This window comes from Salmo trutta, chromosome 3 (assembly GCF_901001165.1).
Source record: "Salmo trutta chromosome 3, fSalTru1.1, whole genome shotgun sequence".
NCBI lineage: Eukaryota > Metazoa > Chordata > Actinopteri > Salmoniformes > Salmonidae > Salmo > Salmo trutta.
Window position 1 is genome coordinate 34,568,020 of NC_042959.1, and position 25,073 is coordinate 34,593,092.

At 42.9% G+C, this 25,073-nt stretch overlaps 1 protein-coding gene and 1 long non-coding RNA gene across 2 annotated transcripts; both read left to right on the forward strand.

Moving 5' to 3' along the window:
• The first annotated feature begins 7,698 nt into the window (after positions 1 to 7,698).
• On the forward strand, positions 7,699 to 13,854 carry LOC115173867 (uncharacterized). The gene is made up of 2 exons (XR_003871683.1): positions 7,699 to 7,772; positions 13,625 to 13,854. It is a non-coding gene; the product is annotated as an uncharacterized LOC115173867 (long non-coding RNA).
• Positions 13,855 to 14,131: 277 nt separating this feature from the next.
• On the forward strand, positions 14,132 to 19,448 carry LOC115173856 (histamine H2 receptor-like). The gene is made up of 4 exons (XM_029732314.1): positions 14,132 to 15,177; positions 18,073 to 18,241; positions 18,350 to 18,467; positions 18,652 to 19,448. Exons 1-3 carry the CDS (start codon positions 14,193 to 14,195, stop codon positions 18,357 to 18,359), a joined length of 1,164 nt encoding a protein of 387 aa, XP_029588174.1. The 5' UTR covers positions 14,132 to 14,192; the 3' UTR covers positions 18,360 to 18,467; positions 18,652 to 19,448.
• Positions 19,449 to 25,073: the final 5,625 nt, after the last annotated feature.

A 25,073-nucleotide genomic window follows, 5' to 3' on the forward strand; every position in this document is an offset into this window, starting at 1 on the left:
TTCTCTCTCTTCTCTTGCTCTCTTCACAGTTGTCATGGGATAACCGTCTCAGTAGTTGTTTATGTAGAGGCCTGTTCACTAACTGTAGCTCTCTATGTGGCCTCATACTCTTAGAAAAAAAGGGTTCCAAAAGGTTATTCGGCTGTCCCTACAGGAGAGCCCTTTTTGGTTCAAGGCAGAACCCTTTTTGGTTCCAGGTAGAACCCTTTTTGATTCCAGGTAGAACCCTTTTTGGTTCCAGGTAGAACCCTTTTTGATTCCAGGTAGAACCCTTTTTTTGTTTCCAGGTAGAACTATTTTTGCCCGTTGTGTAGAGGGTTCTATCTGGAACCAAAACGGTTCTACCTGGAACCAAAAAGGGTTCTTCAAAGGGTTCTCCTATGGGGACAGCCAAATAACCATTTTAGGTTGTAGATAGCCCCTATTGTGTAGTCCGAACGAGGAACCTGTTCTCAATGAGTGTTCAGTGGGCAGCGCGAGTGTACTATGTGAGGCAATAGTTTAGTCTAAAGTGACAAATGATCTTACTAACTTGTTGGCAGCTTATCTGAAATACAATTTATTTCATAGGCCTACTATGTTTGATATAAAACACAACAGATACTTGGCAACATGTTTCAGCTCCTGCTTGGGCAGCGTTCCTAAAAACACAAGCTCCTCTTCTCTCTCCTCTTTCTGCTCCTTTGCATGTGTGATGGAGTGACCAGACAGAGTGATGTAGCCAGCCCTGCATCTAAAACAGCTTGTGCCAGTCCACTCCCACTCTGGATGTAGCCTAATCTTGGTAAACCATCCGGGAGCTAACAATTCTGTTCCGCTGCACAGATTCAATAGGCAATAGGAGGCTAGATGTAGCTTACTACTACTACACCAATCTCTCATTATGAGTGATGGGACTGTAAAATTGATGTGTAGCATGTAGTTGCCTTTCTTATCCACAAGAGGGTAGTATACGTTACATTTTACAAGAGGTCATAACAAAATACAGTAGTTGCACAGTACAAGCAAGTGTTCGCTTTTTAGAAATATGAGAACTGAACAGACCCACACATAAATGATGAACCTTTATAAAAAAAAAAAGAATTGACTTGATAACATAATAATCGATTGTCTATGAGATAAAACTATCCAAATTTGGTGAAATTGATTTCTGTATAACACACACGATTTCATTCAAGTGACCTCTCATGCTCAGTCTGCCACAGCATGCATCCATGGTCCATTACCTACATGTTCTTGTGGCAACAGAATGGAGAGATGCTATATCAGAAGACCAGCGGTGGGAAAAAACGTACTCAATTGTCATACTTGAGTAAAAGTAAAGATACCTTAATAGAAAATGACTCAAGTAAAAGTGAAAGTCACCCAGTAAAATATGACTTCCGTAAAATTCTAAAGGTATCTGGTTTTAAATGTACTTAAGTAAAGTGGTGGAAAAACTTCTCAATTGTTATACTTGAGTAAAAGTACAAAGTAAAAGTAAACGCTACACATCAAATTCCTTAAATTAAGCAAACCAGATGGCACAATGTTCTTTTTGTATTTATTTTTACAGACAGACAGGGGCACACTCCAACACTCAGAAATAATTTATAAACGCAGTATTTGTGTTTAGTGAGGCAGTAGGGAGGACAACATGTTATATTGATAGGTGGGTGAATTGGAACGATTGTCTTGTCCTGCCTGAGCATTCGAAATGTAATGAGTACTTTTGGGTATCAGGGAAAAGGTATGGGAGTAAAAAGTACGTATTTTCTTTAAGAATGTAGTGGAGTAAAAGTACAAGTTGTAAAAAATATAAATAGTACTTTCAATTATTTTCACTTAGGTACTTTAAACCACTGCCGAAGACCTTTTCTTTCAAACTGACAGACAGGAAACCACAATGGAACATACAAAAGGACTGAATATAAATGATAACATATTTATCTAGTTTTGAAAATGTGTCTGGGTGCATGTTTGCAGAGCCGCCGGAAAACAGCCCCAGTACTACACACACACACACTAACGCACATTAATTTATAAATTATAATTGATTCATAATTGGTCCATCCCACTCAATTAAACAAATCAATGTCCCCTTGCAACCCTAAATACGTAACTCAAACGTCCCAAAAAAAGAAAACAATCTGTGCCTTCAGACCTTTTTCTTCAGTGTGTGTTGCATACTGTATGTGTATTTCTGTAATCGCGTTAGAACTCACAGACTGGGAATAGTGTGTCACAATGTATATACAGTTCAAGTCGGAAGTTTACATACACCTTAGCCAAATACATTTAAACTCAGTATTTCACAATTCCTGACATCTAATCCTAGTAAACATTCCCTGTCTTAGGTCAGTTAGGATCACCACTTTATTTTAAGAATGTGAAATAGTTGAGAGAATGATTTATTTCAGCTTTTATTTCTTTCATCACATTCCCAGTGGGTCAGAAGTTTACATACACTCAATTAGTATTTGGTAGCATTGCCTTTAAATTGTTTAACTTGTGTCAAACATTTTGTGTAGCCTTCCACAAGCTTCCCACAATAAGTTGGGTGAATGTTGGCCCATTTCTCCTGACAGAGCTGGTGTAACTGAGTCAGGTGTGTAGGCCTCCTTGCTCGCACACGCTTTTTCAGTTCTGCCCACAGATTTTCTAGAGGATTGAGGTCAGGGCTTTGTGATGGCCACTCCAATACCTTGACTTTGTTGTCCTTAAGCCATTTTGCTCATTGTCCATTTGGAAGACCCATTTGCGACCAAGCTTTAACTTCCTGACTGATGTCTTGAGATTTTGCTTCAATATATCCACATAATTTTGCTCCCTCAGGATGCCATCTATTTTGTGAAGTGCACCAGTCCCTCCTGCAGCAAAGCACCCCCACAATAATGATGCTGCCACCCCCGTGCTTCACGGTTGGGATGGTGTTCTTCGGCTTGCAAGCCTCCCCCTTTTTCCTCCAAACATAACGATGGTCATTATGGCCAAACAGTTCTATTTTTGTTTCATCAGACCAGAGGACATTTCTCCAAAAAGTATGATCTTTGTCCCCATGTGCAGATGCAAACCTGGCTTTGGCTTTTTTATGATGGTTTTAGAGCAGTGGCTTCTTCCTTGCTGAGTGGCCTTTCAGGTTATGTTGATATAGGACTCGTTTTACTGTGGATATAGATACTTTTGTACCTGTTTCCTCCAGCATCTTCACAAGGTCCTTTGCTGTTGTTCTGGGATTGATTTGCACTTTTCGCACCAAAGTACGTTCATCTCTAGGAGACAGAACACGTCTCCTTCCTGAGCGGTATGACAGCTGCGTGGTCCCATGGTTTTTATACTTGCGTATTATTGTTTGTACAGATGAACGTGCTACCTTCAGGCGTTTGGAAATTGCTCCCAAGGATGAACCAGAGTTGTGGAGGTCTACACTTTTTTTCTGAGGTCTTGGCTGATTTCTTTTGATTTTCCCATGATGTCAAGCAAAGAGGCACTGAGTTTGAAGGTAGGCCTTGAAATTAATCTACAGTTACACCTCAAATTGACTCAAATAATGTCAATTAGCCTATCAGAAGCTTCTAAAGCCTTGACATATTTTTCTGGAATTTTCCAAGCTGTTTAAAGGCAGTCAACTTAGTGTATGTAAACTTCTGACCCACTGGAAATGTGATACAGCGAATTATAAGTGAAATAATCTTAATGACTCCAACCTAAGTGTATGTAAACTTCCGACTTCAACTGTATGGATCCACATGTTTAGCAAGGATGTTCCATACCATTCTTCTCTCCCGTAAGGACACTCTGTGTTGTTTCATCCTGTTATGAGGTCTGGATGTATATACCTCACTGTATAGTCTGGAGTTAAACAGGCTGGGGCCAGGAACTACTGTAAAACTCATATTTTAAAGTTAATCCATACAACTTTTACATATACAGTACATATACAGTACCATATACAGTACAGACATGCGCACATACATGCACACGCACACACAGGGTTGGATGGATTACTTGAAAAATCTAATCAGTTACTGATTACAGATTACATGACAATAAAGGTAATTAGTAAAGTAATCCATTGGATTGCTCAAAATGAGTAACGTCATTTGATTAATTTTGGATTACTTTCTTGGTTAGCCAACATTCTGCCTCGTCAGTTTTTGGTGCAGACCAATCAGTTCCCCAAATCCCACAGAAGTGCTTGCTGAACTTCCTGCACCTCCTTGATGAAATGGCATCACTGCTAAAATGTTAGATTTACTGTCAAGTTTCAGGGAAAGCTTTCCCAATCCTCATACTTTGAATGTGAAATTATAGGCCTACTACACCCAACCACCAAGCAGATTGTGGCCAGTTATAGAGGAGATTGTCATTTGAATGTCTCACCCATCTTTAACATTACAGTCTGGCATGATAAAGCCTTCAGTAGACAGATATTTTGTATTTTTTTATTTAACCTTTATTTAACTAGGCGAGTCAGTTAAGAACAAATTCTTATTTACAATGACAGCCTACACCAGCCAAACCTGGACGACGCTGGGCCAATTGTGCGCCGCCCTATGGGACTCCCCATCACGGCTGGATGTGATGCAGCCTGGATTCAAACGAGGTACTGCAGTGACACCTCTTGCACTGAGATGCAGTGTCTTAGACCACTGCGCCACTCAGGAGCCCAATATAACAGATGTAACAGAAATCTTAATTATTTCATGAGGTTTGCGTAAATACTATGAATAGTGTTGCAAATACTATGAATACTGTTGCAAATACTGTTGTCCGGACCTCTGGCAGTCTCTATGGGGGTGCCACAGGGTTCAATTATCGGGCCGACTCTCTTCAATGCCATACAACTCTGCTTCCGTGGCCTCCAACTGCTCTTAAATGCAAGTAAAACTAAATGCACGCTCTTCAACCGATCGCTGCCCGCACCTGCCCGCCTGTCCAGCATCACTACTCTGTACATTTCTGACTTAGAATATGTGGACAATTACAAATACCTAGGTGTCTGGTTAGACTGCAAATCTCCTTCCAGACTCACATTAAGTATCTCCAATCCAAAATGAAATCTAGAATCGGTTTCCTATTTCGCAACAAAGCATACTTCACTCATGCTGCCAAACATACCCTCGTAAAACTGACCATCCTACCGATCCTCGACTTCGGCAATGTAATTTACAAAATAGCCTCCAACACTCTACTCAACAAATTGGATGCAGTCTATCACAGTGCCATCCGTTTTGTCACCAAAGCCCCATATACTACCCACCACTGCGACCTGTACGCTCTCGTTGGCTGGCCCTCGCTTCATACTCGTAGCCAAACCCACTGGCTCCAGGTCATCTACAAGTCTCTACTAGGTAAAGCCCCGCCTTATCTCAGCTCACTGGTCACCATAGCAGCACCCCCCCGTAGCACGCGCTCCAGCAGGTATATCTCACTGGTCACCCCCACTCCTTTGGCCGCCTTTCCTTCCAGTTCTCTGCAGCCAATGACTGGAACAAACTGCAAAAATCACTGAAGCTGGAGACTCATATCTCCCTCACTAGCTTTAAGCACCATCTGTCAGAGCAGCTCACAGATCACTGCACCTGTACATAGCCCATCTGTAAATAGCCCATTCAACTACCTCATCCCCATACTGTATTTATTTATCTTGCTCCTTTGCACCCCAGTATCTCTACTTGCACATTCATATATATTCTGCATATCTACCATTCCAGTGTTTAATTGCTGTGCTGTAATTACTTCGCCACCATGGCCTATTTATTGCCTTACCTCCCTTATCCTACCTCATTTGCACATACTGTAAAAAACTTACAACTGTATTATTGACTGTATGTTTGTTTATTCCATGTGTAACTCCGTGTTGTTGTTTGTGTCGCACTGCTTTGCTTTATCTTGGCCAGGTCGCAGTTGCAAATGAGAACTTGTTCTCAACTAGCCTACCTGGTTAAATAAAGGTGAAATAAAATAAATAAATAAAAACAAGGTTTGCAAAAAAACACTTCAAAGAAGTTTCCACTATTTAGCTGAGTGAGCAGCTGATTTATCATGTGGTTTATCTGGGGCACAGGAAGTGGCTGTGTTGACTAATGAAAAATGTTCAAATGTTCTTTGACACAGAGAACTTGGAGGCTGACTTTTTCTGCTAAAAAACATTCTGTGGAAAGCAACCAAGGATATTACACGTGTGTGTGTGTGTGTGTGTGTGTGTGTGTGTGTGTGTGTGTGTGTGTGTGCGTGTGTGTGTGCGTGTGTGTGCGTGCATGCGGACATGTTTAACTATTCCACAAGAATAGAAAACCAACAACATTTGTACCAACTAGGGACGTTTTGTTAGTCCCCACAAGGTCAAATGCTATTTCTAGGGGGTTTAGGGTTAATGTTAGAATTAGTGTTAAGGTTAGAATTGCGTTAAGGGTTAGGGCTAGGAGCTAGGGTTAGTTTTAGGGTTAGGATTAGGAGCTAGGGTTAGGTTTAGGATTAGGAGCTAGGGCTAGGTTTAGGGTTAGGGTTAAGGTTAGGTTTTGGGTTAAGGTTTTGGTTAGGGTTAAGGTTAGGGTTAGGGTAAGAGTATGGGTTAGGGTTAGGTAAAAGGTTACGGATTAGGGAAAATAGGATTTTGAATGGGACTGAATTGTGTGTCCACACAAGTTTAGCTGTACAAGACTGTGTGTGTGTGTGTGTGAGAGAGAGAGAGAGAGAGAGAGAGTGTTTGCGTGTGTGTGTGTGTGTGTGTGTGTGTGTGTGTGTGTGTGTGTGTGTGTGTGTGTGTGTGTGTGTGCACTGTGATACGTTATCACCTTGACCTGATAACAGGAGGGAGTCAGACACCTTGCGACTCACAAGGAGAAAATAGGGTGGAGTTTACAGGTGTGTGGGGTCTGGTGGGGCTGGAGAGAGGTCGTCGTGTAAGGTGATTAAGGGACAGAGATGAGTGTTTGTGGGTGAACCCATATGTAAGCAGGAGAAATGAGGCATAGACACTTGGATAGAAAAGAAGTTGTGGGACAGAGAGCAACAGCCACAGACAGATAGAGCAAACGAGAGGAGGGGAAAAGGTAAATAAAAGATTGGTAGGGAATGCAAGACAGAGAAAAAGAGACCCACTTGAAAAGATTTAACACAAGATCAGTAAAGTGATTCCAGAGAGAACAACTCTGCTAACTCTGAAAGCTGCGTGTTCTCGACTAAAAATACCATCTAATACCAGTAAAAATACACAACAACTGTCTGAGACTCCTTATAATGACCCATTAAAGAACATTCCAGTCCTCTCAAAAGTCCCGGGGCAAATCTCAAATAAGGACACTCTATGGTGAGCTCTTGTGAAAAGTAGTGTAATGCTGTATATGAGGAAGACAGAAAAGAGACGTAGAAGGATAGCATGAGAGCTAGCATCGAATTAACTTGCTAAGCATGGGGGCGAGTTGTACAAAAGTACCGTGGCTAATTCAGATCTGTATGCTAACTGGCATCTTGTTTTGAAAGGCTTCCCTAATTGGAGGACAGCTTGTTTACCATGCATTGTGAACAGGTACGAAACTAAATTATAAATTGTATTTATATGCAAGTGGAAGACTATTAAAGTTATTGTCAAAGTATATTAACCACGGTAGAGAGAAAGAGAACAAGGGGGCAAGAGAAAATGAGTCATACACACATGCGCGCACCCGCATCATGAACGAGTCTTTGGTTCCCATACAGCCTGACGGAGTCGAGGAACGTTAGAGCAGAGAGGAGGAAAGTAGAGAGGGATGACACAGTACAGGAGTTGGAGTACCACTGAGACTGCGGTGAGTTTTACACGTTATCTTATTCCAATGTCAGTGACAAGTGAGTACATTTGTACCAGGTGACAAAAACTTCCTCAGGAGCTGAATACATAAATGCCTTTACTATCAAGACCTGTTTTTGACCAAGTTCAAAAACCCATTTATAGGTGATCTGTTCTGAAGCTTATTAATAAGCTAACAAAAATGACTTTTCAACTCACTCAGCCAGTCACATGCACTGTTGTAATACAGTGTACACGTAACCTGCACGTAACTGGGAACACAATGACAAACACAGAGGTCACCAATTCTCTGGACCTGAGAATGTGGGAGTGTGAGTGGATGATCTGTCTATAGAGTGAAACCCGACGGAGCTGTTTGTGTTTCTATTTCAGTAGAAATAGAGGGGATTTGGCTGAAACAGAAACAGAAACAACTATATCTGGTTATGATTGTATTTTTTTAATCCAGTTGGATAAACACTCCAAACAGCTTACCTGACCGCTTGGTTCTCAGGCAAATCTCTTGTTAAGACAAAGGTGTTTGATCACACTAACAAAAAATGTTAAATTGGTATTCAAAGCATCTCACCAATCATACTGTCTTGGCACTTTGGGTGGGGGGGGGGGGCAGGTCGCCTAGTGGTTAGAGCGTAGGGCCAGTAACCGAAAGGTTGCTACAGCAAATCCCCGAGCTGACGAAGTAAAAATCTGTTGTTCTGCCCCTGAACAAGGCAATTAACCCGCTGTTCCTAGGCTGTCATTGTAAATAAGAATTTGTTCTTAACTGACTTGCCTAGATAAATGAAGGTAAAAAACATGAAAAGTCTCATTAGTCATTCCAGGCCCAGCTCTAGAGAAAAAACACAGCTGAAACTCTGGCTGGATTCCAACTTGCTATGCAAGAATGGCTTCCTTTAGCAGGACGGTTAGGTAGATAAATCGTTCCTTTGCTTCCCTTAAAACTACTGATTCAAACCCATCCAGTCCTTTCACCTTTCAATGGTCCTGAAATAACACAAGTAGACTCAGGTCAAGAGAATTGGAATGTAGATCATCTAAAAGATCATGTGAGGTCACTTTCACTTAGCATAAATCCTTGTCCTGTCACTGTGTCGTGACACAATGTATACACAGACCCCCCCAAAATACTAAACACTAATTATACTGTCTCATTATACTGTCTAAGTCCCAAATGGCACCCTATTCCATATATAGTACACCACGTTTGACTAGGGCCCATAGGGTTCCTAAAGGGCTCTGGTCAAAAGTAGTGCACTGTGTAGGGAATAGGATGTAATTTGGGACAAAGACCAAGTCTATCTAACAATAACAGGTCAACTCCTCTCTGTATGACACAACAACAATTGGTCTTCGAAGATACAGTTGAAGTCGGAAGTTTACATACACTTAAGTTGGAGTCATTAAAACCCATTTTTCAAGCACTGCACAAATTTCTTGTTAACAAACTTTAGTTTTAGCAAGTCGGTTAGGACATCTACTTTGTGCATGACACAAGTCATTTTTCCAACAATTGTTTACAGACAGATTATTTCACTTATAATTCACTGTATCACAATTCCAGTGGCTTAGAAGTTTACATACACTAAGTTGACTGTGCCTTTAAACAGCTTGGAAAATTCCAGAAAATTATGTCATGGCCTTAGAAGCTTCTGATAGGCTCGAAGATTTCAGTTTGTTTTTCAATTGAATTGTTCACATTATAGGTCACATTAACAGTAGAAAAAGTTCTGACATGATTTATCTTTGTCTCATTCTTTTACATCACAAAAACCTGGCATTTTAACAGGGGTGTGTAGACTTTTTATATCCACTGTAGGTCTGTAACAGTTTGGGTCTAGAGTGTCTCCCCCTTTGAAGAGGGGGATGACCGCGGCAGCTTTCCAATCTTTGGGGATCTCAGACGATGCGAAAGAGAGGTTGAAAAGGCTAGTAATAGGGATTGCAACAATTGCAACGGATAATTTTAGAAAGAGAGGGTCCAGATTGTCTACCCCGGCTGATTTGTAGGGGTCCAGATTTTGCAGCTCTTTCAGAACATCAGCTGTCTGGATTTAGGTGAAGGAGAAATGGAAGAGGCTTGGGCAAGTTGCTGTGGGGGTTGCAGGGCTGTTGACCGGGGTAGGGGTAGCCAGGTGGAAAGCATGGCCAGCTGTAGAAAAATACTTATTGAAATTCTCAATTATCGTGGATTTATCAATGGTGACAGTGTGTCCTAGCCTCAGTGCAGTAGGCAGCTGGGAGGAGGTGCTCTTATTCTCCATGGACTTTACAGTGTCCCAGAACTTTTTGGAGTTTGTGCTACAGGATGCACATTTCTGCCTTTGCTTTCCTAACTGCCTGTGTATATTGGTTCCCAACTTCCCTGAAAAGTTGCATATCGAGGGGGCTATTCGATGCTAATGCAGTGCACCACAGGATGTTTTGTGCTGGTCAAGGGCAGTCAGGTCTGGAGTGAACCAAGGGCTATATCTGTTCCTGTTTCTACATTGTATTGAGGTGTTGTGTTCATATTTTAGACAATCATATCATACACTTTCTCTCTCAAATTCCAACACACAACAAAAAAATCAATCAGTCAAATCAATTCAGAAATACACATAGAGAAATGTGAACACGATAGTTCTTTAAACACACAGATGTACTGAATATGTATTTGTATTCATTTATTTTAATTACGCTTTATTTAACTAGGCATGTCAGTTAAGAACAAATTCTTATTTACAATGACAGCCTACCAAAAGGCAAAAGCCTCCTGCGGGGACGGGGGCTGGGATAAAACATTTAAAAATAGAACAAAACACACATCACGACAAGAGAGACACCATAACACTACATTAAGAGAGACCTAAGACAACAACATAGTAAGGCAGAAACACATGACAACACAGCATGGTAGCAACACCACATGACAACAACTTGGTAGCAACACAGCATGGCAGCAGCACAACATGGTAGCAGCACAAAACATGGTACAAAAATGATTGGGCACAGACAACAGCACAAAGGCAAGACGGTAGAGACAACAATATATCACGTGAAGCAGCCACAACTGGCAGTAAGAATGTCCATTATTGAGTCTTTGAATAAAGAGATGAAGACAAAACTGTCCAGTTTGAGTGTTTTTTGCAGCTCGTTCCAGTCGCTAGCTGCAGCGAACTGAAAAGAGGAGCGACAGGGATGTGTGTTCTTTGGGGACCTTTAACCGAATGTGACTAACAGAACGAGGGTTGTACTGTACTTGGAGGATGAGGGTTGCAGTAGGTACAGTATCTCAGATATACAGTGACTACGGAAAGTATTCAGACCACTTGACTTTTTCCACATTTTCTTAGGTTACAGCCTTATTCTAAATGCATTAAATGTGGGGTTTTTTCATCAATCTAGACACAATACCCTATAATGACAAAGCAAAAACTGTTTTTTATTATTAATAAAATGTTCTTTTATTATTTATAATTAATTTATTACAAATAAAAAACTGCAATATCCCTTTTACATAAGTATTCAGACCCTTTGCTCAGTACTTTGTTGAAGCACCTGTGGTAGCGATTACAGCCTCAAGTCTTCTTGGATATGACGCTACAAGCTTGGCACACCTGTATTTGGGGAGTTTCTCCCATTCTTCTCTGCAGATCCTCTCAAGCTCTGTCAGGTTGGATGGGGAGATTTGCTGCACAGATATTTTCAGGCCTCTCCAGACATGTTCGTTCGTGTTCAAGTCCGGACTTAGGCTGGGCAACTCAAGGACATGCAGAGACTTGTCCCAAAGCCACTCCTGCATTGTCTTGGCTGTGTGCTTAGGGTCGTTGTCCTGTTGGAAGGTGAAACTTCGCCCCAGTCTGAGGTCCTGAGCTCTCTGGAGCAGGTTTTCATTAAGTATCTCTCAGTACTATGCTCCGTTCATCTTTGCCTCGATCCTGACTAGTCTCCGAGTCCCTGTCGCTGAAAAACATCCCCACAGCATGATGCTGCCACCACCATGATTCCTTGTAGAGATGGTGCCAGGTTTCCTCCAATCTTGGTTTCATCAGACCAGAGAATCTTGTTCTCATGGTCTAATAGTCTTTAGGTGCCTTTTGGCAAACTCGAAGCGGGCTGTCATGTGCCTTTTACTGAGGAGTGGCTTCTGTCCGGCCACTCTACAATAAAGGCCTGATTGGTGAAGTGCTTCAGAGATGGTTATCCTTCTGGAAGGTTCTCCCATCTCCACAGAGGAACTCTAGAGCTCTGTCATTTTGACCATCATTTTCTTGGTCACCTCCCTGACCAAGGCCTTTCTCCCCCGATTGCTCAGTTTGGCCGGACGGCCAGCTCTTGGAAGAGTCTTGGTGGTTCCAAACTTCTTCCATTTAAGAATGACGGAGGCCACTGTGTTCTTGGGGACCTTCAATGCTGCAGAATTTTTTTTGGTACCCTTCCCCAGATCTGTGCCTCAACACAATCCTGTCTTGGAGCTCTAATGACAATTTATTCTACCTCATGGCTTGGTTTTTGCTCTGACATGCACTGCCAACTGTAGGACCTTATATAGACAGGTGTGTGCCATTCCAAATCAAGTCCAATCAATTGAATTTACCACAGGTTGACTCCAATCAAGTTGTGGAAACATCTTAAGGATGATCAATGGAAACAGGATGCACCTGAGCTCAATTTCGAGTCTCATAGCAAAGGGTCTGAATTCTTATGTAAATAAGGTATTTCTGTTTTAAGATTTTAATACATTAGCAACATTTTCAAAAAACTGTATTCGCTTTGTCATTATGGGGTATTGTGTGTAGATTGCTGAGGATTTTTTTTATTTAATCCATTTCAGAATGTGGAAAAATTCAAGGAGTCTGAATACTTTCCGAAGGCACTGTATGCGTTCTCACAGACTGAGTCAAACAGACATACAGACACACCCCTTTGTGCCTTGTCTGTGGAGTGGCAGTCTGTAGTGGGGGTATGTCAGGCCAGCAATAGACATTGGGGGCTGCCCAGATATGGACATACACTATGGGAACGAAGCTTTGCCAAAAGTCCTCCAGTAAAACATAGAGTGGGTGAGTCAGAGAGAGAAAGTGTGTGTGTGTGTGTGTGTGATCGGTAGAGGTATATGTTATGGTGAGAATGCGTGTGTGTTTGGGGGATCTGAGAAATAAGTCTGTCTGAAGAGATGAGTCTTCAATTTGGTGCCTTTCCATATGTGGTCAGAGTCAAGGCAAACAGAATCTCTGCATATATTTTTGTCTTTCTTCCTATTTCTTCCTATTTTCTACTCTTTTCCCTTTCTCTCTCACTCCACCCTCCTCTCTACCCTCTCCATCTTTCTCCACCACCCTTGCCCCCCCCATTTCTATCCCTCCCCCACCCCCTCTCTAACACTCTCGCCATGTGGTGGTAAATTATATACCGTTTGAGTGATTAGACTTCTACATTCCAAACCTGGAGCGTGTCCCAAATTTCCATTTAAGCATAAGAGGGAGGGAGAGCAAACACCCCTTGCGACTTACTGACGCACATTCACAGACACACGCACGCACACGCACGCACACACACACACACACACACACACACACACACACACACACACACACACACACACACAGTTTATCTTATCAGCCTCTCTTATTGAATATTCCACCACTAGACATGTGTAACTGCTGCCCTCATTTTCCATCTCACTAATCTTGATAGCTTAGTAAGTGAGCAATATTCGTCTGCTGCCATTTCCTTTAATTTGCTTCCTATTTTCTGATAGTGGAAGTACCTGCACTTGTAAGTAGCTCGGTAAAGTATCTCCTTGCAGTATAGAGGCCATGTTACTTTGTTTTTGGGGCTGTCTGACTTTCTGTTGCTCTGTGTTTTTAGATGAAGTTGTGACCTGAATGCGAAAGCCAGCTGAGTGATATGGATAACATGGAGCAGTGTGGACCAGTCACCAACAGAGGGCAGTGTTCTACAGCCCATCACCACATACTGGACCAACCATCGGACTCCTCATCGCCCCTTCTCTCAAAGGACCTGTGATACACTGACCTCTCCATCCAGAAACCAATACAATCGGATATATACATATATATATATCAAATATACACAAACATACCAAGGAAAATAGCTCAAACACACAGATGAATGTCCATCCACGTACATCAGTATGGATACAGCCACACCAAGATGAATTTTCTCTAAAGGATTTATCCACTAGTCTGGACTGAGTTGTTGTAGGGCAGGGGTTAGGGTTAGGACTGGGTGTAAGGGAGGGGTTAGGGTTGTGACTGGGACTCCACAGTGGTGTAGGGCAGGGGTTAGGGTTAGGACTGGGTGTAAGGGAGGGGTTAGGGTTGGGACTGGGACTCCACAGTGGTGTAGGGCAGAGGTAAGTGTCAGGACTGGGTGTAGAGCAGGGGTTAGGGTTAGGACTGGGACTCCAGTGAGGATGCTGTCTATGGTGATACTCGGTGTTTTCCTGTCCCTGCTCATCCTGCTGACAGTGTTTGGTAACGTCCTGGTTTGTCTGGCCGTCTGCGCCACACGACGTCTCCGCTGCCTCACCAACTGTTTCATCGTCTCCCTCGCCATCACTGACCTGCTGCTTGGCATGCTTGTCCTGCCTTTCTCTGCCCTCCTCCAGCTCAGCGATTGGCCTCTGGGGCCGACCATCTGCAACATCTACATCTCATTGGATGTTATGTTATGCACCGCCTCCATCCTCACGCTATTGGCCATCAGCCTGGACCGCTACCTGGCCGTGACCGCGCCCCTTAGATACTCCTCACTGGTGTTGCCGAGGCGAGTTGCCTTTGCTATGGCGTTGGTGTGGGCGGTGTCGCTAGCGGTGTCATTCCTGCCAATCCACCTGGGCTGGAACACTGTGGACGGCAACGTGCAGAATCGCGGCCAGGGGGACAACATGACAGAGTGTAACTTTGAGCTGAACCCATCGTACACTGTTGTGGACTCCTCCTTAACCTTCTACCTCCCCCTGCTGATCATGTGCTGGACCTACCACCGTATTCTTCGCATCGCCCGGGCGCAGGCAAGGCGCATCATCCACGCGCGCCCCAGACTTAACAACAACAACAGCTCCTCGTCAGCCCCTCGTCAACTCACCTCAGTAACAGCGGTGGCTCTACGGGAACACAAAGCCACAGTGACTCTAGCAGCAGTGATCGGGGTCTTCGTGGTGTGCTGGCTGCCCTACTTCACCCTGTTTACCATTATGGGTCTGAAAAAGCAGAACTACCCAGCAGCCTACCCCGTGGTGCAGTGGCTGGGGTACATCAACTCAGCTCTGAACCCTTTGCTCTACGCTGCCCTAAACAGAGACTTTAGGTCCGCCTACGCCCGCCTGCTGCGCTGTGGTTACTACGGATACGGCAGGGGGAGGGGCCGGCCACCATCCCCCAACACATTCATGACAGGTAAAAGGAACAAGGGAAAAGACAACATACACTGGGAAGGAACATACACAATAACTCATAACTTCAAAATCCATTTTTTTTCTGGTGTCTAATCAAATCAAATCACATGAAACTTTATTTGTCACACGTGCCGAATACAACAAGTGTAGACCTTACCGTGAAATGCTTACTTACAAGCCCTTAACCAACAGTGCCGTTCAAGAAGAGTTAAGAAAATATTTACTAAATAAACTAAAGTAAAAAAAAAAGAAAAAGTAACACAATAAAATAACAATAATGAGGCTATATACAGGGGGTATAGGTACCGAGTCAGTGTGCGGAGGTACAAGTTAGTTGAGGTAATTTGTACATGTAGGTAGGGGTGAAGCGACTATGAATAGATAATAAACACTGAGTAGCAGCAGTGTACAAAACAAATGGAGGGGGGGGGGGTTCAGGTCAATGTAAATAGTCCGGTGGCCATTTGATTAATTGTTCAGTAGTCTTATGTCTTGGGGGTAGAAGCTGTTAAGGAGCCTTTTGGTCCTAGACTTGGCGCTCCGGTTTCGCTTACAGTGTGGTAGCAGAGAGAACAGTATATGACTTAGGTGACTGGAGTCTCTGACAATTTTATGGGCTTTCCTCTGACATCGCCTATTATATAGGTCCTGGATGGCAGGAAGCTTGGCCCCAGTGATGTACTGGGCAGTACCTCTTTAGCACCTTATGGTCAGATGCCAAGCAGTTGCCAGACCAGGCGGTGAATCAACCGGTCAGGATGGTCTCGATGGTGCAGCTGTAGAACTTTTTGAGGATCTGGGGACCCATACCAAATCTTTTCAGTCTCCTGAGGGGGAAAAGGTTTTGTCGTGCCCTCTTCACGACTGTCTTGGTGTGTTTGGACCATGATAGTTCGTTGGTGATGTGGACAAAAGGAGCTTGAAACTCTCTACATGCTCCACTACAGCCCCGTCGATGTTAATAGGGGCCTGTTCGGCCCGCCTTTTCCTGTCATCCACGATCAGCTCCTTTGTCTTGCTCACATTGAGGGAGAGGTTGTTGTCCTGGCACCACACTGCCAGTTCTCTGACCTCCTCCCTATAGGCTGTCTCATCGTTGTCAGTGATCAGGCCTACCACTCTGGTGTCGTCAGCAAACTTAATGATGGTGTTGGAGTCGTAATTGGCCACACAGTCATGGGTGAACAGGGAGTACAGTAGGAGATTAAGTACACACCCCTGAGGGGCCCTAGTGTTGAGGATCAGCATGGTAGATGTGTTGTTGTCTACCCTTACCACCTGGGGGCAGCCCGTCAGGAAGTACAGGATCCAGTTGCAGAGGGGGGTGTTTAGTCCCAGCTTAGTGATGAGCTTCGTGGGCACTATGGTGTTGAACGATGAGCTGTAGTCAATGAACAGCATTCTCACATAGGTGTTCCTTTTGTCCAGTTGGGAAAGGGCGGTGTGGAGTGTATTTCAGATTGCGTCCTCTGTAGATCTGTTGGGGCGGCACACGAATTGGAGTGGGTCTAGGGTTTCCGGGATAATGGTGTTGATGTGAGCTATGACCAGCCTTTCAAAGCACTTCATGGCTACCGACAAGAGCGCTACAGTGGCTTGCAAAAGTATTCACCCCCTTGGCATTTTTCCTATTTTGTTGCCTTACAATCTGAAATTAAAATTGATTTTTGGGGCGGTTTGTATCATTTGATTTATACAGCATGCCTACCATTTTGAAGATGCAAAATATTTTTTATTGTGACGCAAACGAGAACAGAAAACTTGAGCGTGCATAACTATTCACCCCCCCAAAGTCAATACTTTGTAGAGCCACCTTCTGCAGCAATTCCAGCTGCAAGTTTCTTGGGGTATGTCTCTATAAGCTTGGCACATCTGGCCACTGAGATTTTTGCCCATTCCTCAAGGCAAAACTGCTCCAGCTTCTTCAAGTTGGATGGGTTCCGCTGGTATACAGCAATCTTTAAGTCATACCACAGATTTTCAATTGGATTGAGGTCTGGGCTTTGACTAGGCCATTCCAAGACATTTAAATGTTTCCCCTTAAACCACTCAAGTGTTGCTTTAGCAGTATGCTTAGGGTCATTGTCCTGCTGGAAGGTGAACCTCCGCCCCAGTCTCAAATCTCTGGAAGACTGAAACAAGTCTCCCTCAAGAATTTCCCTGTATTTAGCGCCATCATTCCTTCAATTCTGACCAGTTTCCCAGTCCCTGCTGATGAAAAACATCTGACCAGAGTACCTTCTTCCATATGTTTGGGGAGTCTCCCACATGCCTTTTGGCGAACACCAAACGTGTTTGCTTATTTTTAGGTTTGCAGGTTTGTTGTGGTGCCATGTTCTTTCCATTTTTTAATAATTGATTTAATGGTGCTCCGTGGGATGTTCAAAGTTTAAGATTTATTTTTATAACCCAATCCTGATCTGTACTTCTCCACAACTTTGTCCCTGACCTGTTTGGAGAGCTCCTTGGTCTTCATGGTGTCGCTTGCTTGGTGGTGACCCTTGCTTAGTGGTGTTGCAGACTCTGGGGCCTTTCAGAACAGGTATATTTATATATATATATATATACTGAGATCATGTGACAGATCATGTGACACTTAGATTGCACACAGGTGGACTTTATTTAACTAATTATGTGACTTCTGAAGGTAATTGGTTGCACCAGATCTTCTTTAGGGGCTTCATAGCAAAGGGTGTGAATACTTTTCCGCTTTAAATTCTTTCAAATTTTTTGTAACAAGTAATTTTTTTCACTTCACCAATTTGGACTATTTTGTGTATGTCCATTACATGAAATCCAAATAAAAATCAATTTAATTTATTACAGACTCGGTCAATGGTGAGACTGTGTGGACAGAATATACAATTCTTGTCTTCTGGTCTTGTAACCCTCTCAGGTGGGGGGAAAGTATGTGGAGGGGAGGTGGATCTATTGTGTGGACACTCCTCTTCCTGCAGGGCGGGGCCAAGTGAGACAGGTATGATGCTACAGGAAGTCAGCAGAGGAACGGCCACGCCGTCTCCTCAGCTAAACAACGGGGCCGCTGTCGCCAACGGCAACGACAGGTGATTGGAGATCACTACTGAGCTAAAAAAAAGCACAAAATGATCTGTATATTAATCTGTATTATTACACAGTTGATACCTTATACCATTCTGTGTCCTGTGTGTCAGATCCTGCTGACCCTGCGTCTAACTGTGAGGAGGATTCAGTGTCCCACCAGTCATGAACGCTGAGCCCAGCCAGCCTGACCCACACACCTAGCCCAGGGGTCAATCACATCACTGACAAGTAAGACACACCCTGAAGTTATTCATGAGTTCAAATGAAGGTCATTGATGAAAGCCGAAACGTCAATCTTTTAATAGTTACACAAATAACATAAGATGTTTTTTATGGTGAGAAAACGTTGCGCCTTTTTCCTTTCCAATAAAATGTTCATAAAAGTGAACCACTACTCTATGTTCTCCCCCAGGACACAAGGACTATTTGGCCATCTCCAGAAAGGAGAGCAGGCTACGGATGTGAAGGAACTCATCCAAAATATCACAGGCAATCCAGAACAAGGATTCAGAGGACTTTCAACCAAAAATGTTTTTATCAGATTCTATTTCTATCCCCTCAACCAATGAGCAGTGACTGGGGAAAGCCACGAGTCACTTTGTTCTCGAACACTGATACCTGGAAAGAAATATCACGGGATGGACAGAGAGACAGAAAGACTAAAACTCTCTTCCCAGACTGGTAGTGGACTCTAACCACTGGTGTTATTCATATGAACCTGACTGTAAGTTTCCAATGTAGCAGATACTTTGCCCCCAAGCAATGGAATATGATACCACAATCTGACAAGGAGACTAGACGCTTAGCAATTATTTAATTCATATCAAAATAATCAGTCTTCTGAGAGAAAAATAAAAACAATCTTTGACAGTGTTTCATCTTTATGAGGAATTGTTTGATTGTGCAGCTACTGTATATGGGTCTTCTACGATGTGTTATAGATGTATGTATGTGTACATGTACTGGACTAAAACATGCTCCAGAAAGTCTTGGAATCCAATATTTGTCATTTCTAACCACAGTGCCATCTCTCTGTTCTTGAGAGGCTGTGAAGGTATGCCCCCTCCATCCAGGGATGGTACTGAATGCCGGAGGTGGAGTGGTACAATAAATGGTATTTACCAGTAGTCAAGGATTCTAATAATAGTATAGCATTTATTTGCTTCAGGAGCTCTGTCATGGAAGCCTAATCATAACTTTGTACAAAAATGATGAAAAATAAAAGTAAAGTTCTTGAAAAAAAATAACATAACTTGTTTAGGACAAATTAAGAGAGGATTTTTAGTTTGTAAAGAAATGTGGCATATTGCTGGTCTGCACACATCAACAGCCAGTCGCTTAGGCCCAACCTGCGTGTGTGTGTGGTGGTACTAATGGTTTCTCACAACTGATGGCTTATACGGTTGTGGCTAGATGGAAGTGACTTTACGCAGCAGGTTATGAGAACTAACGCAGCAGGTTAGGAATTTTAAAATAGCAGGTTAGGAGAATTGGAATAAGGTTAGGAAAAGCTAAAATGCTACAGTTGTCCCCGACGCAACAACTCGATGGAGTTGTACTCCATCTACAGACAACCATAAAAGTCATCAGTTCCAAGAAACCATCCGTAGCCTACCGCCACACCGGTCTGCACACATTAACCTCCTGTCGCTTACAGAAGCAGCATTGAGCTGGCACTGAAATACCTTTAAGAAATACACTGTTTAAGAATTAGCGGGTATGCTAGTAGGCTAGTGCTAACCTCATAGCTAGGTCTACAGAGACAGCTATACAGTAAGGATAATTTTACATAGCAAATATCATTTACCCAAAATAAAATAAACCATTCTTGATTAGAATAAACTAAGTTATATTGAAAATTCAACCAAAATTACCCCCCCCCCCCACCCAGTCTGTAGAAATATAGGATAACTGAAACTAAAATCAATGTTAGGCCTACAAAACTCAAGGAAAGAAACCGAGCGCTCGATCAACCTTAATGACAGTCCCAAGGAGGAGACTTGTGCGTGAGATGTGTTCACAAACGTTCTGATGAGGCAGAAACTGTCTTGGAATCTGATATTTGTCATCTCATTTCTAACCACAGCAGGCTACAATCAGTGTTCTCTATTTCCACAATCCATCCATCGAGTCAACAAAGCACATGAATCATATCTAAAGAATGCTTACTGATATAGAGATAAGTGAGGAGAATGGGCAGATACGAGTGCCTGTTCTCACATACAATATGGAGGTCAGTTTTGGTCTTAGAGCTTTATCCAATCAGATCCGCTTTAGCCAACATCCGCATAGCAGTTGTTTTGGTGTGTCAAAGGTGGAACTGCTTTAAAGCTGTCAAATCCACAAGTGGCTCCCGGCATTACACCTAAAGTGAACATTGCCAATGTCTGCACGGAGTTGCATTAACAGAAATCCCATGCAGCCTTGTTTACAAGTTTCAACACCGAAACTTGAGTTGTAATGTACACCTCATTAGGATTTGAGTAAGAGATTGGATTGAAATGTACATAATGGGTACCTGGAGGAAAATGGGGGAGGGTCATGATTTTTCAATTTCAGTCAATTTAGATGTTTATTTTTTTTATGGAACCTTTATTTAACTAGGCAAGTCAGTTAAGAAACAAATTCTTCTTTACAATGACGGCCTCACCGGCCAAACCCGGACGACGCTGGGCCAATTGTGTGCCGCCCTATGGGACTCCCAATCACGGCCGGATGTGACGCAGCCTGGATTCAAACCAGGGACCGCTGCGCCACTCAGGAGTCTTAAAGAGGAGGGGTATAGTATTTTTAAATCTAGTCCATGGGAGGGTCATGCAATTTGTAATTGATGAAATGTGAATATGTCTCAGTGTTTTAGTAGGAGTTGCTTATAAGGCTATATATCGATGTGTGTTTCTTTCCCATGATGTGGGATTATTTATCAGAGTTATTGACCTCCCAAAAAGGCAGATTTGAGTAACTTACATTGTGGTGCTGAAACTTGAAGAAGCAGCCGCGGCACAATCGATCGGAAATGGACAGCTCATGGTGCTGAGAAGGCATTTCAACCGTCTTTTATTTTAGACTTTACGAACAACAGGAGGGCTTTGTGTTGGAGCCTATTTCTTCCTATTTAAGAACATAAGGTAGGCCTACCTGTTTGACAGACGAAATTAGGCTATAGGCTGCTATATCCATAGATTTGTCGGTCAATTCCTCTACCCACCATGCACTCTTTAAATAGCCTACCTCCGTGAAGGGCTGTTATTAAGTGAAAACCAAGACTGGAATTGTGGGAGTACGAGAGGGTATGCCATAGACCTGCACAGACCTACCTACCCCTTGTTAGCTTAAGCTTTTTAAGAAAATAAAACGGATCCGAAAATATAAAGTGATTTATAACAGCGCTTCGGTCCGCGATGCTATATGCTAAAAACAAGCTGTTGTGACTCCAGTGCATATGGGAATATCACTGTTTCATTTCTTTGGCATTCAGAGGCTGAGCTACAATGTTTAATAGCCGAGGAGACAAAAACACGACTTTGCTTGGGAAGTAATCTAATTCTCTCACTGTCAATTGATTAAGCTATTCACTTTCTGTACAATAGACGATGTTTAAATCCAGACAGCTTTTAGGGAAACACTTGTGACCTTCTCTCGTTGGGTTAAGCCACTGAAGAAGAGTAGCCAGTAGTTAATTAAAGCTTACGTTTTTCTGCGTTGGTAGGCTTACTCTGTCTGAGGTGGAAAGGTAGGCCTAACTTTTGAAATGACCATGCTCAGATTCCTAATGATGTCTCTGTCACGCCCTGACCATAGAGAGCCTTTTATTCTCTATGTTGGTTAGGTCGGGGTGTGACTAGGGTGGGTAATCTAGGTTGTTTTATGTCTATCTTGGCCTGGTATGGTTCCCAATCAGAGGCAGCTGTTTATCGTTGTCTCTGATTGGGGATCATATTTAGGCAGCCATTTCCCCACTGGTTTTTGTGGGATCTTATTTTGAGTTAGTGCATGCTGCACCTCTTATGTTACGGTTCGTTGTTGGTTTCCTTTTTGTTTTTTAAGTTTCACAAAAATAAAGATGTGGAACTCAGAGCACGCTGCTTCTTGGTCCGTCTCTCCACACAATCGTAACAGTCTCAGATTTTGTTATTTGCAAACAGGGACCGTTCCGTTGCAAACAAGACACACAGATTTGGCATTGGAGAAATATGAATAGATGAACACATAGGCCTATCTCTCTGTGATTTCAGTCATTTGTGTGGTATTAAAAAAGATTCCGCTAATACGTAAAATGACATAGAATGTTAATGAAAAGCCATTTTTTCTCGGACCTGCGAATACAATGATAGATTCATGCAATGCTTTTACTATAAAGGAGATATTTCCACCCCTACTCTTGTCCACGGTGGTCTGCAAACCCACAGCCTTCTGGCCCGCAGCTACGTGTATTATAAAAATTCCTGCATTGCCATGAAATGCTTACAGGACGAAGAACAGTTTCTAAAATGACATATCTTAGGCCCTGGTCTGTCCAATAAGTGAGGTTAAACAGTAGACATGTTCTCTGCTATCCATTTTATGTTTTAATTGTTATTTTACAGGAGTATACGGGAGGGTCATCCATTTTCATTTCAGAGATGTCCGATTTTCTCCGTGTAACCCTTATAATGCTGTAAATAACATTCACTACCTAATCATTTCTATATAGCCTACACTTTCTTGTCCTGAACTTCTAACGAGAGTGGGGCGGGTGTCACGACTTCCTCCGAAGTCGGTCCCTCTCCTTGTTCGGGCGACGTTCGGCAGTCGACGTCACTGGTCTTCTAGCCATCGCCGATCCACCTTTCATTTTCCATTTGTTTTGTCTTGTCTTCCCACACACCTGGTTTCAATTCCATCAATTACATGTTGTGTATTTAACCCTCTGTTCCCCCCATGTCCTTGTCTGGTATTGTTTATTGTAAGTGCTTGTGCACGTTATGTCTGGTGTGCGTCGGGTTTTGTACCGATTGTTCTGTTTTCCGGTGCTTTTTATTATTAAACTGCTCCGTTGGAAACACCGTTTTTGCTCTCCTGCATCTGACTTCTCTGCCGCCAGTACGCACCCATTACAGCGGGTGTGGCTTCTGTGACAATGATCTCCAGAGGAGGGGTGTCACTAGTTACCATAGCCACAAAGTCAAAATTGGCTATAATCATAAAAATGCATGGTTTATTTTTTTAAAGATTAGGGGTAGGCATAAGGTTAGCAGTTGGGTTAAGGTTAGGCATAGGTTAAAAATCTGAATTTAAAGAGCGACTGACCCTAAAAACCAACTAATCCTTTTAAAAACAGACTATATGGCATCGATATGAGTCCAATTTTTTTTTTCTAACGCCAAAATTGACTACAAAGTGTAAATAGGATCATTTTTGGTCATTAAGTCAGTCTCGTCTAAAGTTTGGAGTAATGAGTAAATTAAGGTTGGGTTTGGATTACAATTATGTCAACAATTCATGCCCCCTTTTGCCAACCTCCATGTGCAAATCGCACCTCGGCCCCTTTGCTTTGCTTCATGATTGGGGCTCCTTTGTTTCATCTGCCCCCAAAGGATCACGGCCGCTTGAGACTGAAAAGCCCAATAGGGCTTGACCACAGCCGACTATGGTTTGCATGCCCTGCGGAAGGACCCTAGTACCCTACCATGCAGACGGAATATGTGGTTGGAGTCCATTGGTTCCTAATGGTGGTGAGTATACTGGTAGCTAGACCATAGACTGCTGATTAAGTATCTGGTTTTGTATATTTTCATAATCACTATCACTGTCATTGCTAGCATAGCTGACGTTACCTAACTAGCTAGCTAACTACCTAACTAGCTAGTTACCGAGCTGGGAATGCCAATGAAACGGGAAAGGAGCACATAGTTATATTAGCACAACACTGCTTCTATGGTATTATGTAAAGGGTTGTTTATTCTACATGGACCTGTTACTACATTTGAAAACTATCAAATCACGTAGTTTAGAATACCTACATCAATTCAGCAATTGCATTCTTCTCATATTACTCTGTAGGATACTGACCCGTTGAAAGCTTCCGCCAGCACATCACCATACATCTGCCTGTAGTTATTGAACTTGTTTGTTGTGATTGTTTGTTGTTATTGACTGAGGGGAAACAGCTGAGGGCAACGTTCTAACGGATGGGTGCCTCTTGACGGTACCAACTCTAGATTGGCTTCTGTCATGGCCGCCAGCATTTCATGAGGAGAAACCCTAAAAAAAAGAGGCCAAATCAGTGGGTGCAGTTCCCCTTTAAAAAGAGAAATTATGGAAATAGGCGGGGTTTATGACTTTGTGGCTGTGGTAACTGGTGACGGCCCGAGAGCAACTGCTCACCGATTTGACGACTCCAACGCAATTCCACCTCTGACACCGCCGAAAACATCCGCTATACGGGTGTCTGCTATCGCCGGTTAATGCTTGAGCTGATTGAATCTAGGCCTTAAAGGAAGAAGCAGATGAGACCAGAAGAAGAGTGGGAAGAGGGGAGGAGAGCAGGAGAAGTGAAAGAGAGGGAAAGAGGAAGGATACGGCGCCCCAGAGAGGCTGGAGTCATAACTCATCTTTTATTAAAAATAATGAAAAAAGTTAATGAGTTAATAAGATCTGGAGAGAGGAGGGGTGGAGAGCACAGGAGGAAGGGGGAAGAGCGAGAGAAAGGAGACCAGACAAAAAGATAGATTGGGACATAGACAGAGATCAGATAGTGGAGTTATGTAGCACAATTCACACTTGCCTCCATCATTTGTTGAACATTTACAAGCACCAAAGATATCTTCCAAAACATTTAGGATGGATTCCCTT